Source organism: Anomaloglossus baeobatrachus, chromosome 9, assembly GCF_048569485.1.
Source record: "Anomaloglossus baeobatrachus isolate aAnoBae1 chromosome 9, aAnoBae1.hap1, whole genome shotgun sequence".
NCBI lineage: Eukaryota > Metazoa > Chordata > Amphibia > Anura > Aromobatidae > Anomaloglossus > Anomaloglossus baeobatrachus.
In genome coordinates, this window is record NC_134361.1 from 182,411,020 (window position 1) to 182,427,957 (window position 16,938).

Consider the following 16,938-nt stretch of genomic DNA (forward strand, 5'->3'; position numbering starts at 1 on the left):
TTCGCTAGAGTTCCTATTCGGCTGGCTATCATATGTTCCACGACACAATTATTATGAATCCTGTCCATTATCTCCTGAGTGGAGAATAACTTGGATGATTTCCAGTTGGAAGCAATCCCCAATCTGGCTACTGCAAGAACATGGGATGCAATTAAGGCATCTTCCACAGAAATCGTGTCCAAGTCCAATGATAACAAAGCAGTAGCTACATCCCACGATATATCCACTTGCAGTATGGACTGTAGGAGGGATTGTATCTGTGTCTACTACCCCTGGAGCTGTCCACACAACCATGACACATGGAGTATTGAGCCCACCTCCGTATCGCACCTCCAGCACAGAGGGGAAGAGTGTGGGAAAATGTTCTTAATTCTATATGTGACGCCCTGGACTAGTCAAGTCGTCCCAGGTAGTCCCATGCATACACACGCGCCCCCCCCCCCCTTAATTAGGTGACAGCAGCCAAACTAACAAAAACCTTGTCACCACCCTCCGAGTTTGATGTTCACACCAGGGGGTGGAGCCAGGCGGTTGGCTCCGCCCACTGAGGAGTTAACAGTCCCAGAGGCGGGAAAGACAGTAGATGAGTTTGAGTCAAGTTCAAGGGCAGACCTGTGCTCAGGCCTGCCAAAAGTCTACACCAGGTGTCTGGGTTGGAGCCACCTCTGGCAAGGAGGCAGACGCTGGTGGCCGCCTGCAGGAGCTGGGATTACAGCCGGTGGAACCGTAGGGATCGGGGACAGGTGGTGGCCCGCCGGTACCGAACCGGGAAACCGATTGGAAACAGGAGCACCAGGAGGGGTACTCAGACCCAGTACGAGGCCCAAAAACAACTAGGCTAAGTCAAATCAACTGATTGAGGACTGGACTTTAGGACCTTTCCCACACAAGACCCGACTGAAGGCAACAGCCCAACCATTAGGGTAAAGCCACCGCCAAGGCATAGAGACCCAAGGGGCCAGTGTCTGCGGGCACACAGGGCTCTCCCGACACACAGCAAGCCGGGGAGCGGACTACCGTTGCTTAGGCATAAGAGTCATAACTTTTACACAAGAGAGGTGCAGGAGAAAGGCAGAATCCACCAACCTGTTAAGGGGAAACTGCAGCCGGCTGCGGACACCGTTCACCATCTTGTTTGGTTTACCAGAGACTTCAGCGTGTTTTCTCATAGTGAGTACAGCAGTTCTTTCGGGCCGCGCACAGCGCCGCTCCGCACCGACACCCCAACATGCATCTGTCCCCTCGCCTCAGCACCTCCTTAGGGCCCCCGGGACCACCATCCCCCTACCCACGGAGGGGGTCAACACCAAGCTGCACAACACCATCCCCGGGAGCCTAGTTAACGGCAGCGGTGGTGTCCATCCATTCACCACAACCCGTGGGTTGCGTCACAAACTTAAATCCCCTACAAACCATCGCGGCTCCGGCCGTGGATCTCCCCACCGAAGTCCCTACATATATGGGGTGAAGTATCATCTATATAAGAGCTTTCAGGAAGCTTCCAAATGACCAATACAGTGGGAGTTTTTTTATCATTGCTTAAAATAAAAGACCATTCCTCTGCAGAAAAGGATGTCCCCAGATCTATTTCCCGAAAAATAGAAGGGTCAGAGGAGAGGGATCAGGTACTAGAGCTTTATAAGCCTGAGAAGTGCCCTTGGTTGAATCTCTATTTATATAAAAATAGTATTCATAGGAGGAGCGTAATGGGGAGGTTCTCCACCAAGAGTAGCAAGAAAATGTTGCCCTTGTAAATACATAAAAAAAATCCCTGTTCTGGATACCGTATGATTGCACCAATTGGGCTTTGAGGGTTTGAGGAATATTAATATCCAGCACCAAGGATTTGAAGGCATTTACTTTATATTAGCTGACTTTTCCAAATGCATTTATAATTCGTGATTCGCCTTGAAGAGAGGATTCAGGATTGGTGAAATACAATATGATATCATCCGCAAAAATTCCTATTCTGTGTTCTGTTCACCTTTGATTTTTATACCTGATATTTAGGGTGGATTGCCTTATCAATTGAGCCAGCGGCTCCATTACTAGCATGAATATCAGAGGCGATAGAGGGCACCCCTGACGCATACCGCTGGAAATAGATAGGGGGTTGAATATGCACCCTGATGAGTACACCCGTGCAGAGGAGGAGGTATATAATGCCATAACTGCCAAAAATTTTGGCCCAGAAAACAAAAATGTTTCAGGTATTCCCAAGTTATCTGATCGAACGCCTTCTCCACATCCAGTCCCAGGACCAGGGAGTGTGTCCAATCAGTCTCTCGGCTTTAGAAATAGTGCTTATGAACCGTCTCGTACCATCACATGTCTGTTTGTTCTTTATAAATCCAACTTGATCTTTTTGGAAACAAGAGAAAAAAGTACCGCACATAATAGGGAGCACACCGACAATAGTAATAGTAATAATAAGAACAACCTTTATTTGTAGCAAGATTTAAAAACCATTAAAACCAATTATAAACACACACCTAATAACACGGCATGCACCCGCCGCCCAATCCCACAACAATATTGTGAATATTGTATATCATAAGGCCATATACAGACATAAATAATGTATGACGATTTTATACCAACAAGAAACAATATGTATATATACAGTTATACCAGTCCCAAAGGGGAGGAATTAGTAAGAGAATAATATAATCAAGGGAAACCTACACCCTCAAAAGGCCCAAAAGATCGGGCCTAATAACAGTGGGACATAGTAAGAAATAAGAATTATAGCACTTGCTGGCTAAAATCAAAGAGCCTAGTATAGCAATGTGCCTATACCATACAGACCATAACCCCTCTAGGGGGATGATAATGAAGGTCTATGGGAACCAGGGCAGAGGGTCAGCATGAAATACCGTGAGCAAGGCCCACGCGTATCGCCGCCAAAGGACGGCTTCCTCAGGGTAGGCGTGCAAGGGGCTACAATAAAGGGAGAGTATAAATATATCTTCATTATGAGAATAATATAGTTCACCTGTTGGGTGTATCAATTGCTGGTCCGGACCGGTCTATCATGGAGAGACGCATATGGATCAGCGCCATATCGTGGGTGTGATGCGCGCCGCCATCTTGGAAAGTCCGCGCATGCGCGGAAAGTCCAAGATAGCAGCGCGAGAAGGCTCAGAGCCGGAGAACACGCTGGGCTGCTGTCATGAATCAAAGGTAAGTGCCATGCGCATGCGTATAGGACATCAGTCGCGTGTGATGCATATGAGATCATATAACTCAGGGAAAACCAACAAGGGAGGAAGGAAGGAAGGAAGAAGAAGAAAAGGAGGAAGAAGGGAGAAGGGAGAAGGAAAGAAAATTACAATCAATATCAAACCGCCTGCTCCGGTTTATTGTAAAGAACCTGAAAAATAAGATTCCTACAGAAAAGGAAAAGATCCTTTGTGAGCGTGAATTTATCCAATGTATATGTGGGCGAGAATGTCAAACCTCTTTCCAATACTGCCGTCTCATGTATGGATAATGTATATTGTGACAAATTGATAATTTGCAATTTGTCACCCCTCACCTGTGGATCGGAGTCTGACACAGGAGCATCCCCAGAATAGATGGTCATCGTTTGTATTTCCCCAGATTCACTCGAGGGGGTGGACGGTTTTTGGATCTGGTTAGTCTTGGCGTGTGACTTCCCCCGGCAACCACCTCTTCTGGTCCGACGTCTTGGTCGCTGCTTGCCGAGGATAAAAAATCCTCACTTGAACTTAAACCTCCTGATATTACATGCCCAACCTGGTGTGGAGTACGACTCCTAATACGTGGGGGCCTTCTGCCGTTCCCTCTATGCTTCCACCTAAAGGCAGTTTTACTCTCAAAGTCATTTTGGTCACGATGAAATTTCTTTTTCTTATTTTCAATGATGTCCCTCTCATATGCATCCATGGAGTCTTTCAATTTTTGTTGAAAGGCAAGAACCTGAGTTTGATTATCTAGTTTGGACAATTTGCCTTCTATATCTTTGATATTGGTTTTTGTCGTGGCCAGAAGTACCCTATCATGCTCCAATACCATATTAATAAGGATGTTAGAGCAACGAAGGAGACCCTGCTCCCAAGTCTCCTGGAACACCAGGGAGGGCTCCCAAGCTGGGAAGATAGAGACCCGAAGGCCCCTAGGTACAATTCCGACCCGCAGGTATTCTTCCAGACTACGGATATTCCACCATAGTCTGATGCCGGTTTTGTGGGCCGTAGTCAAATCCGAGGTAAGTAGTGTAAATTCATCTGAATTATTAGAGGGGAGAGTACCTGCACCAAAAACACTACTGGACAAGGCTAAACAAGCTGCCTCTCGTGATTCCCAATCCATGAATGACCAACAATCTGACCACGCAACCAGAACCAATAATAAAGCAATTATATTATGCCAAATAAGCAGAGTAGGGGCGTGCTACCACAAGAAAAACCCCCCAAAAAAGGGGGTTAGAATTATTGCACTAACAACCAGAAAAGGGTGCACTGCCACAATTATTTCGTATTATATTAGAGCCAGTGCTCACCCATGCGGCAAGGAGTGCTTAGAAACAAGAGAAAAAAGTACCGCACATAATAGGGAGCACACCGACAATAGTAATAGTAATAATAAGAACAACCTTTATTTGTAGCAAGATTTAAAAACCATTAAACCTTTTTATGGCATTCTAATCCAAGGACTAATATTTATGATCAATGTTACACTTATTCCTTTATATGTACTGCACAAAATATGTGTGCAATTGCCATATATCTTTTCGGTCGGTATTTCGACTGATAATTATGTCATCAATAACTATATGGATTTTGTATTTGCAATTGCATTACTTCATGCTTTGTATATAATGACTGTGGTTGCTCACGCAAATATTGATTGTAATTTTCTTTCCTTCTCCCTTCTCCCTTCTTCCTCCTTTTCTTCTTCTTCCTTCCTTCCTTCCTCCCTTGTTGGTTTTCCCTGAGTTATATGATCTCATATGCATCACACGCGACTGATGTCCTATACGCATGCGCATGGCACTTACCTTTGATTCATGACAGCAGCCCAGCGTGTTCTCCGGCTCTGAGCCTTCTCGCGCTGCTATCTTGGACTTTCCGCGCATGCGCGGACTTTCCAAGATGGCGGCGCGCATCACACCCACGATATGGCGCTGATCCATATGCGTCTCTCCATGATAGACCGGTCCGGACCAGCAATTGATACACCCAACAGGTGAACTATATTATTCTCATAATGAAGATATATTTATACTCTCCCTTTATTGTAGCCCCTTGCACGCCTACCCTGAGGAAGCCGTCCTTTGGCGGCGATACGCGTGGGCCTAGCTCACGGTATTTCATGCTGACCCTCTGCCCTGGTTCCCATAGACCTTCATTATCATCCCCCTAGAGGGGTTATGGTCTGTATGGTATAGGCACATTGCTATACTAGGCTCTTTGATTTTAGCCAGCAAGTGCTATAATTCTTATTTCTTACTATGTCCCACTGTTATTAGGCCCGATCTTTTGGGCCTTTTGAGGGTGTAGGTTTCCCTTGATTATATTATTCTCTTACTAATTCCTCCCCTTTGGGACTGGTATAACTGTATATATACATATTGTTTCTTGTTGGTATAAAATCGTCATACATTATTTATGTCTGTATATGGCCTTATGATATACAATATTCACAATATTGTTGTGGGATTGGGCGGCGGGTGCATGCCGTGTTATTAGGTGTGTGTTTATAATTGGTTTTAATGGTTTTTAAATCTTGCTACAAATAAAGGTTGTTCTTATTATTACTATTACTATTGTCGGTGTGCTCCCTATTATGTGCGGTACTTTTTTCTCTTGTTTCTAAGCACTCCTTGCCGCATGGGTGAGCACTGGCTCTAATATAATACGAAATAATTGTGGCAGTGCACCCTTTTCTGGTTGTTAGTACTTGATCTTTTTGGATCAACGTAGGCAATATGTTCAGTAAGCGCATGGCTATAATTTTAGCATAGAATTTTAAATCTGTAATAAGGAGGGAAATCGGATGAAAATTGGCCGGGGAGTCCAGAGTATTGCTGGGTTTGGGTAAGGTGACAATTAAGGCTGCACGGTATGTTCTTTAATCTATCACCTTCATTTGGTTGTTCCCCCACCTGGGGTGTATTAATGTATTAACTCGTTGGGACCTCTACAAAATTAAATTGTTTGATATGTGTTTTGAAATATGTCCTAATAAAAATGTGATATATTTTATCTATTTTGGGTGATTTGATCTGGTTGTTCTGGCCACATTTGTCGTTGTTTAGCTAACCTTTAGGCGGGCTTTGCACGCTGCGACATCGCAAGCCGATGCTGCGATGCCGAGCGCGATAGTCCCCGCCCCCGTCGCAGGTGCGATATCATGGTGATAGCTGGCGTAGCGAACATTATCGCTACGGCAGCTTCACATGCACTCACGTGTCTTGCGACGTAGCTCTGGCCGGCGACCCGCCTCCTTATTAAGGGGGCGGGTCGTGCGGTGTCATAACGACGTCACACGGCAGGCGGCCAATAGGAGCGGAGGGGCGGAGATGAGCAGGATGTAAACATCCCGTCCACCTTCTCCCTTCCGCATAGCTGGCGTGAGCCACGGTGACACCGGTAGGAGATGTTCCTCACTCCTGCGGCTTCATACACAGCGATGTGTGCTGCCGCAGGAACGAGGAACAACATCGTAGCATCGGTCATTTCCAAATTATGGAAATGACCGACGCTACACCGATGATACGATTACGACGCTTTTGCGCTTGTTAATCGTATCAAAAAGGCTTTACACACTACGATATCGCCTGCGACGCCGGATGTGCGTCACTTTCAATTTGACCCCACCGACATCGCACCTGCGATATCGTAGTGTGCAAAGCCCGCCTTAGAGTGCTATACCAGACACTATGGGGGGCTCATTTCTTTTTGAGTTGGCTCCTAACACCATTTACTGATACAGAATATGCCTCATGAATCTTGTATTGAACATACTAATGAATGATACAACAATTCCTTTTCTGTAACCCTCGTAGAACCTAATAAATGTCACTTACATTAGTGTTCCATACAATAGCCTGGTGTGTAGGCTTAAAATGTGATGGCAAAAATCCCTAAAGTTAAATTGAGCAATAAACATTGTGCTATTTCCCTCTGGCTGCTGTTTCACTCTCTATGATAAATCCCTTGTGTACTTGTATTGTGACCAACCCACACACAACTTCATTATCCTAACACCACCTACTCTACGGGGACTTTCCTGAGACCTTGCAGAGTAGAAGTTACACTGGTGCCCAAGCGAGGAGTATCGACCGTAGGCGGAACACTCCCTCGTAGGAAGGGAGGTGAACTGGACACTTGGAAAAGAGGAGGGGAATGTTGGTTCTTTATTTAGGGCTCTGACCACTTTATAAGAAGATGATTACCGGGGCCTTTCTCAATCCTAAACAGAAGCTGAGAGCACATAATTCAGTGAAGATATGCAAAGAGAAGAGGAAATGCTTCAAGACGAGAGGAATCATATTACTACTGGGTCAAGCTTTCTACGTGTTCAGGATAGGAGTATTAGGAGACTGAAATGTGCCGTCGCTTTCTGTTTCCTTCTCCTCTTCGCCTTGGTATTGTTCACAGTTTTCCTAATACGAGGTGGTTTTCCTGACAAGACAGACAAGGTAATGCAGAATGGTAAACCCTTTCACCTTCCATCGAGCATTAGAGGTCTTGTGTAGTGATGAGTGAGCACTACCATGCTCAGGTGGTCAGTACTCGTAACTAGTGATGAGTGAGCACTACCATGCTCGGGTGCTCAGTACTCGTAACTAGTGATGAGCGGGCACTACCATGCTCTGGTGCTTGGTACTCGTAACTATTGATGAGCGAGCACTACCATTCTCAGGTGCTCTGTACTCGTACCTAGTGATGAGTGGGCACTACCATGCTTGGATGCTCGGTACTCGTAACTAGTGATGAGTGAGCACTACCATGCTCAGGTGCTCGGTACTTGTATTTAGTGATGAGCGAGCACTACCGTGCTTGAATGCTCGGTAATCGTAATTAGTAATGAGCGAGCACTACCATGCTCGGGTGCTCTGTAGTCGTAACTAGTGATGAGTGAGTGCTACCATGCAGGGTTGCTCGGTACTTGTAATGAACATCTGGAAGCTCAGATGGGGCTCAACTCGTGAACTCAGTATAATGGAAGTCGACAGGCAACTGGAGCATTTTTCCAGAAAAATGCTCAAGTTTCTAATTGACTTCCATTATTCTCGGTTCTCCAGTCAAGCTCCATCCGAGCACCAACTGCTGGTTATGAGTACCGAGCACCTGAGCAAGGTAGTGGTTGCTCATCACTAGTCATGTAGTAACAAAAGTATTACTAATCACTATGATTTCATCAGTTGCATGGTTGCTGTTTTTCTCAAACCTTTACATAGGGTATATAACATGCTTTGAAATGGAAGGATTATGTAAAGTCAAGTCTACCATACTAAAACATCATAAAACCTTATTATTATTTTATATGCCAACTAAGAAATGGAAAGTTGCATAAGATGACTATAGAGTTTTTGGCAAAATGTTGTAACTCAAGCTGTTAGGGAAGAATGCCGCCTCAGGCGAAGTTCTAACTATTCCCTATGGTTGGTGCACGTCTGACTTGTGCGTAACTTTGTAACCACCCCCTTTCCATTCACAAAATTATTATTGGCATAGCCGGTAGGGGAATGTGCACGCAGAATACAGGATAACATTCAGAGTTCATTCAGTTAGACACAAAATATTTTATTGACTGCAACAAACATCATGTGTCATAATGGGTAAATATTCAACCGATGTGTGTCCTAAAATGCATTAGAGTTAGGTCAGTTCAATTTATGAGTATTCATAAAAATCATAAAATTATTATGAGGCTGTGTATACGGGGAGGTTAGATATGTTTACAGGATTTTCCTATATGGAACTGCTACTTCCTAAAAATTTGATTTTGTCCCTATAATACGGGGGGGGGGGGGGGTTAGATATTTTTACTGGATTTTCTTATATGGAACTATTGCATTGTAAAAAATTTGATATTGTCCATTTTACAATATGCAGTCGAAAAATATGCCACTAGGCAACTTGGATTTTAGTAGACACTGGAATGGCAACCCATATGAAAGTTGTAAGATGAGCTCTCCTAAGCTTTTTCAAAGGAGGCCACACTAGTTATGGGAAAATTAATTTGCAAGATTTCGGTATATCGGCAACGTGAGTGATGTGTGATCTTTGGTAGACCTTTTGGTAGAATCTCCTTACCTCTCTTACTACTTGCTTCTCTTTTGTTTAACCGGGTTGGTGTGTGTCGCACTGCAATGATGACGTTGCGTCCAATAAGAGCCGGCAATGCCGGAAGGTCAGGAGATCCCCAGGGCTCCCATCCAGTGTTCACAGGTTACCGACCTGGCCAATGGACAAGAGTCCTGGAAATCGATTTTCCCATCTCTAGAGGCAACCAATCCTTGACTTTTCCAGTGACCTCAGGAGATCCCCAGGGCTCCCATGCAGTGGTCACAGGTTACTGACCTGGCCAATGGACAAGAGTCCTGGAAATCGATTCTCCCATCTCCAGAGGCCAACAATCCTTGACTTTTCCAGTGACCTTCTGATTCAGAGAGTTTGGCAAATGTCATAAATCACATCCCTTGTACTTTTTTCTGTGGTATGCTGCACTGTTTTTTCACACGGGTGATGAAAATCATGTTCTTGAGCTTTAAAAAATTGTGAGAATACCTACCTATAGGTGGCACTAGAAAGAGTTTTCTTCCTACTGGAAGTTCAAACCATCGGCCGTTACCTCTGACTTTTGTTGGGTTGTTATTGTGCAGTTTTATACACGGAACTACTCCTACTACTACATGTGGACATATTGTTTTATACAGTGTTTTGGCTGTTTACATAATTTTATGCCTTCGGGAAGTGTAATATTTATATAGATGTGACTTTCCAATTACATGACAAATCTAAATAACTGTAGATTAAAAAATATGTGTACAGTATATCAACAAAACTCTTATGAGATCCTAAAAGAGCTTTGACTTCCATATCATAGTATACACTGTATATCACTATAATGGTTCTATATTAATTGGTCTAATTATCTACATAGTAAAAAATAAAGTCAATTGTGTTTTTGCCTTTTTGTGCCTTTTTGGGGAAAAAAGTACTAGTCCGTTACAAGGCTTCTCTTTTCGTGTAGCAGTAATGGCCTTTGTCTAGGAAAAGAAAAAAAAAGACAGTTGCACTCTGAAATCTGCACTCAGAGTGCAGCTGTCTTTTTTGTCATTTTATGTAATGTACAGTTATGCACCTGTTCACATTACAAATTTGGGAGTGCCGTCAGTCTTTTTGTCATTGTTTGACTAGTGCGGGTCCAACCTCTATGAATAATGTCCATTATCAGAACGAAGGGCACCCCGGTCCCAGATTGTTAATTCTACACATTGATTTGTCTTCATGTGCAATGGTGTCTAGTACCGCAGCTCAACACTAAAATACACAAAACATTTCTTGTGGTCCATACAGGACTTGTTACATAAAAGCACATAGACGGTTGCTTTTCTCACTTATTCGTATAGTAATCTATGGAGGTAATGTTTTCTGGATGATCTGTCTCTAGAGAAGCATATATGTGTGCCATTGAATAGGCTTTGTATTCATAGCAGTACTCCTTAAAGTAAATATATCAGTAAGGCCTGTTTTACACGTCAGTGAAAAACACCGACATTTTTCACTGATGTGTTAAAAATGCATATGTCCCTCCGTGTGCCTTGATTCATGGCACACGTGTGTTCTCCATGTGCTATCCATGATCCATGATAGCACATGGAGATAAACTCACCTGTCCCCGCTCCTACTGTCCATGGTGCTATAGTCTCCCACGATGCTGTGTCCGGCCGCTGCTGTTACTTCCGGGTCGGCTGTGCAGTGCATAACTGCATATTTATGAGAATAATTTGCCAGGCTGGAAGCAGGAGACAGCAGCAGCAGGAGACAGCGTCGCTGGAGATGGGTGAGTTTAAAAAAACTTTTTATTTTCAATATACATGTTTTCCTGCTACGTGTTTCACGGATCACAACATAGTGTGGTCCGTGATCCATCAGTGATGTCAGAATAGAATGAACATGTCTCCATGCAGAAACACAGACACGCGTGTGCACTGGACGGAGACACGGTCAGTGAAAAATCACTGATGTGTGCGCAGACCCATTGATTCTAATGTGTCTACGTATGTCCGTGATTCTGGTATGTATAAAAATTGTCAGATACGTACCAGAATCACTGACGTGTGAAACAGGCCTAAGATCAACCCAACTATGAGCATGTAGGTCATAGAAAGCTGAACGAAATGATGCCTTGGTATCTGCATCCACATCTTCCTTTATATGTAAATGTGACGTTAAAGGCAACCTGTCACTGGATGTTTATGATACTCACCTAATGGTTGGTGCGGAGCAGACTGGTCGGATGGGCGTCTCCATTCTCTGAGTCTGCACTCCTCTTTCGGCCATCTTTGTCGAAATTCTCAAGCTAGTGTGAATGATGCATTCTACTACGTCATCTACACTAGCCGGCATTGAGGTCCTGCGCAGGCGCACTTCGATCTGCCCTGAGTAGGGGAGATCAGACTATTGTAGTGCGCCTGCGCAGGACTTCAATGTCGGCTAGTGTAGATGACGTAGTAAAACGTATCATCCACACTAGCTTCAGAAGGAAGACAAAGATGGCTGAATGAGGAGGTGCTGGTACCGGAGAACGGAGACACCCATCTGACCACTCCTGTTAGGTGAATATTATAAATATCCGGTAACAGGTTCCCTTTAAGATCTGGAAATAGATCTCACTGAGAATTTGCCTCCAGAGCTTATTTTAGATGAAAAGGGGAGTAACCAGTGTGAGACATGTAATAACTGACAGTCTGCTACCCTGATCTGCTTCTTCCAGGAATAAAAACCTGGAAACAGACTCTCCTTATGTGGGTCTATCACCAGCAAGATTTTAAGAAAACTAGAGAGTGGTGAAATGTCACTCAGCTGTCCTGTATTTTCAGAAATATTACGAAATTACTATTTAAGCACCTGCATGATAGATTACTTTTAACTCCCACAATAGTGGCACAAGTCTGACATCTGTATTTATGTGGTTTGGACCAGGTCCATGTTATTACATGACTAGACAGATAAGATGCCTAGGGCTTTTCTCTTGAATATTTACTTCCTATGTTTCGTCAATCATTAAAAAAGTTATGAATTAATGCGATAACACAGATGACAGTAACCTTTATTTGTGGGTTCACTGTACAAATCCAACTACAGTAAATTTAATAATTAACTTCTACTGGTAATATTAAGAACTACTATATTCCATATCACTATGTTAAAGAGAATGTGTCACCAGGTTTTTGCTCCCCCATCTGAAAGCAGCATAACGTAGAGGCAGAGACCCTGATTCCAGCTATGTGTCACTTACTGAGCTGTTTGCTGTCATTTCAATGTTTTCTCTGCTGCAGATCTAGCAGTTATACAGAGCTCATGAATGTGCTGGACTACCTGCAGCACGCCAAGTAGTCCTCTAATGATAATCTCCTGCTGATTAAACAGTGATTTTATCAAAACTACACTAAGTAGCCCAGTAAGTGAAACACCGGTGGAATCAGGATCTGTGCCCCTACATTATGCTGCTGGTGACAGATTCCCTTTAAAAAGATATTAGGGGTAAATGAGTTATAATTTCAACCCTTTTTTTTAGTATATTAGTAGTATATTAGTTAGGTAGTATATTTCATATTTGTGAAGTTTATTAATCTAGTTATTATTTCAGCAGTGCACTCTGCTGGTGCTGGTTACCTTGACATATTTTTCCCAAAAATAAGACAGCGTCTTATATTATTTTTGGCTCCGAAAGATGCTGTAGCCCTTATTTTCAGGGGATGTCATATTGTTTATTGCTATATGTTGCTCCATTGTGTTGTTTTAAGCCCTGAAAAAATTATAGTCATGTGCCTGCTGTAAATCCAAAATGAATATTCACCCCTTCCCCGGTGATTCAGTTTGATTGCTGTATTCCTCATCTGCCAATGGCATCGCAATCTTTTGACTCGCTGGTGGCTCTCCTGACCTGAGCGTGACAGCTATATAGAAATACATGCTCAGATCAGGAGAAGGAGGTGGGCGAGGGAAGTGGTGAATATTCATTTTGTATTATCAGCAGGCTATTCATTTTCCAGGGCTTACAACAACACAACTGGGCAGCGTACAACAATATTCCCCTATACTCTGCCCTGGTCACAGACCCCCACCTGGAATACTGTGTACAGTTCTAAGCGCTCCAATTCAAGAAAGACATTGATATATTGGAGCAAGTCCAGAGAAGAGCAACCAAGATGGTAGAAGTTCTGCAAGCCATGTCATATGAAGAACGGCTAAAAGAACCAGGGATGTTTAATTTGAAAAAGAGAAGGCTGAGAGGAGACTTAATAGCGGTCTACAAATATCTGAAAGGCAGTCACAGTGCAGAGGGAACTACCCTATTCTCATTATCACAAGGAAGTACAGGAAGCAATGGGATGAAACTAAAAAGAAGGAGATTCAGATTAGACATTAGGAAAAACTTTCTGACAGTGATGGCAGTCAGGGAGTGGAACAGGCTACCACGGGAGGCAGTGAGGGCAGTCAGGGAGTGGAACAGGCAACCACGGGAGGTGGTGAGCTCTCCATCAATGGAAATCTTCAAGCAGAATCTGGATAAACATATAGCTGGGATGATTTAGGAAAGTCTGCACTCGCAGGGGGTTGGATCCAATGGCACTTGAGATCCCTTCCAACTCTACCATTCTATGATTCTATGAAGTTACATATCCTGAAAGGGCCGCACAAGCCCTATTTCAGGATACTATTAGTATGATGACCCGCAACTAGAGCTTATTTTTTGAATAGGGCTTATATTTTAGGCATACTCCAAAGAGGCCAAAAAAAATCCTGCTAGGTCTTGTTTTTTGGGTAGGTCTTATTGTAAGGGAAGCAGGGATACCAGCAAGTTGTGATTAAATGTGTTATAGTAATATGATTTTAATTATCATCTATTTACTGCTAACAGTTTTTTAACTTACTGATATAGAATATACTACTTTTTATTATTACCAATAAAAGTTAATTTTTTAAATTTACTCCAATTGGATTTGTGCAGTGAACCTAAAGATTACCAATTGGAGATACACTATACGATTGTAAACATGGAATCTAGCCTTCATTTGGGAATGTATGGTATGTAGTGTCATAGAAGATGGAACTCCTGATGAATGGTCTAAAGTACAAGGTGAATGACTTGTATGACATTTACAGTACTGTGCATAAGTATTATGCTGGTGTTGAAAAATGGTGCAAAGTAAGAATGTTTTCCAAAACTAATAGTTAATACTTATCAATTAACAAAATGAAAAATAAATGAAGAGAACTCTAAATAAAATCAATATTTGATATGATCACCCTTAGCCTTAAAAACAGCATCAATTCTTCTAGGTACATTTATACAAAGTCAGGGATTTTGTAGGATTATAGTCAGGTGTGTGAGTAACCAGTTATACCAAACAGGTGATAACGATCACCATTTTCATATGAATCAGAAACATAGTCTTTAACTGAAACAGGAACAGCTACGTAGGAGGCTTAAAATTGGGTGAGAAGCAACCACACTGTGCTACAAAGGTGAGGCTGTGTAAGACAGTCTCATGTCATACATCATACACAATGGCAAGATGGAGCACAGCAACATGACACAAGATAGTTATACTGCATCAGTCAGAAGAATCTTTGCATGCAATGCTGAAGTCCATGTAGTGTTATAATCCAGGTTTGGTTATGGCTTGCCAATCGGATCTGCAGATCCTAGATTGGTATCATGTAGTATGAGTCTAGAAGGGCAATGGACAGTCCTCCTTCTTATACCCATAAGCTCTCCATACAGACCATTGGGGTCTTCACGATTGGTGGATAAGACTGGGCTCTTATTTGCTAGCTTTCAAGCCGTATACAAAAAATCTCTAGTAATAATGGTCTCTGGCAGAGATGAGGGAGAGACAGCCAAGTTACATTGCATCTAGCCATACACATAGTAATACAATGGGAGGTTCGCATAATTGATTTGTCTGGGTATCTGACCTTCACTGGCCAGGGTAACGTAAATATCCCAGGCAAAAACAGACTGGGCTGTTCAAGATCTTTTGAAGAATCACCAAAAATTGGTAACATTGAGGACCAGAGATGCAGTGGTCAGCCAAAGAAACTTAGTGCAGCAGATATAAGACACATAAGACTGACTTTCGTATTCTGAAGATGTCCAGCATAGCCATCAAATCAGAGATGTCAGCAACCAGTGGGATACTGCTGTAACCATCTAATGATCATCGAAATTCTGGCAAGAAGTGTTCTTTATGGAATAATTGTGGCAAAAAAAGTCATTCCTTCAAGATGTAAAAAAGGCCATACGACTTAAAAGTGGCTGTCCATGCTTGGAGCTTAAGGCTGTAGTTATTATGCATGCTGTCATTATTCTGTGGTCTCAGTTTTGGGAGTGGGCGGTTATGTGACCGCAAGTAAGCGATTTGCTTACTAGTACTACCGGCCACATTTCAACTAGACATCTCTAGCAAGGCCACAAACGACTAGTCGGCACATGACCACATGTATGCAAATCACATAATTGCAGTCACGCATCCGCCTGCTTCCAATGCCTATCTTGGAGAATCCTGACAGCTTGCAGTGTGCACACTGTACGAAGTTACAAGTCTGCAGTTACATAGAGTGACTCCTAAGCCTGGACAACCACTTAATACACGAAAACATAGGAACTGGGATGCAAAATAAAGGCAGCAAAAGCAGATTTCATCCTAAGTTATGGAGGTTGACATTGAATGGCCCTTTAACAAAATAGGAGTTAGACAAGTCGATAAGGAAGTGGTTTCCCACAACTCTGGTTTTATTGACGTATGTAATTCACATGTCACAAAACTGAATTATGGGAAAATCCCTGATTTGTGTAGTTTGCTAATGAAAATTTCAACTGTCCACTCTCGTCAGTGATTCTCCTAGTGCGTGTCTATGTTCTCATATTTACAAGACCATATAATTTTCCGGAATTTTAATATATTCCTTCTTTAGGTGACCACTTGGTATTAAAAGGGTGTTGGTTCTCTTTTTGGGGGGTTAATGTAATTTAAAGGGTAACCTATTAGCCTTTTCCCATTGGTGTACATAGAAAAGTGAGTATCAAAGACCGAAAGATCAAAATTGGTTCTGGTTTCCACATCCAACTTTTTTCTTGATTGCTAGTTGAGAGAGGGTAAAAGTTTAGGAAAGAGTGGTGTTCAAATGTGTTCACCATCCAGTAGCAAATGGAATTGGATCTACTAGGGCTAGGCATACAGTCTTCATAGGCTTCAAAGTAGCCACAAAGCCCGCCTATAGGCAGATACGGCTGATATTGCTTGGATCCAAAACCAACCACTGGTTTATCTAACAATAGACCGTGATGCCCAGACTGGCCTTGGGTCTCCTGACAGAAACCTGACAGTCTGATATATGCCTATGAGTCTATTGGTTTTAGGTTGGGAGACCCGCAAAAGGTGTGTGCATCACAGTCTGTGACACACAGGCGTGGGAATGTGGCATCAGATGTATACTTTTGTTTTATACAAGTTTTACCATTGTTTTGGTTTCAGAAAATGAATAATAATGATGATACTAATAGTTATAATAATATTTTTAAAGGGGTTGTTCACTACTTTTATACTGATGGCCCTTTAACATAGGTCATCAATGTCTGATCACCCGGAGTCCAACACTCCGCACCCCCACCGATCAACTGTCGGTGGCAACCTATGGCTGGAAATGTTCTGCTCCGTAGCTGCTG

At 42.9% G+C, this 16,938-nt stretch overlaps 1 protein-coding gene across 1 annotated transcript in view; it reads left to right on the plus strand.

The window, feature by feature from the left end:
* The first annotated feature begins 7,353 nt into the window (after positions 1-7,353).
* The window catches only part of TNFSF15 (TNF superfamily member 15), a 19,023-nt gene continuing 9,438 nt past the window's right edge, over positions 7,354-16,938 (plus strand). Inside the window, exon 1 of the mRNA XM_075322817.1 lies at positions 7,354-7,669. Within this exon, the coding sequence (XP_075178932.1) occupies positions 7,478-7,669 (192 nt within the window). The 5' untranslated portion in view covers positions 7,354-7,477. The remainder of the gene's footprint in view (positions 7,670-16,938) is intronic.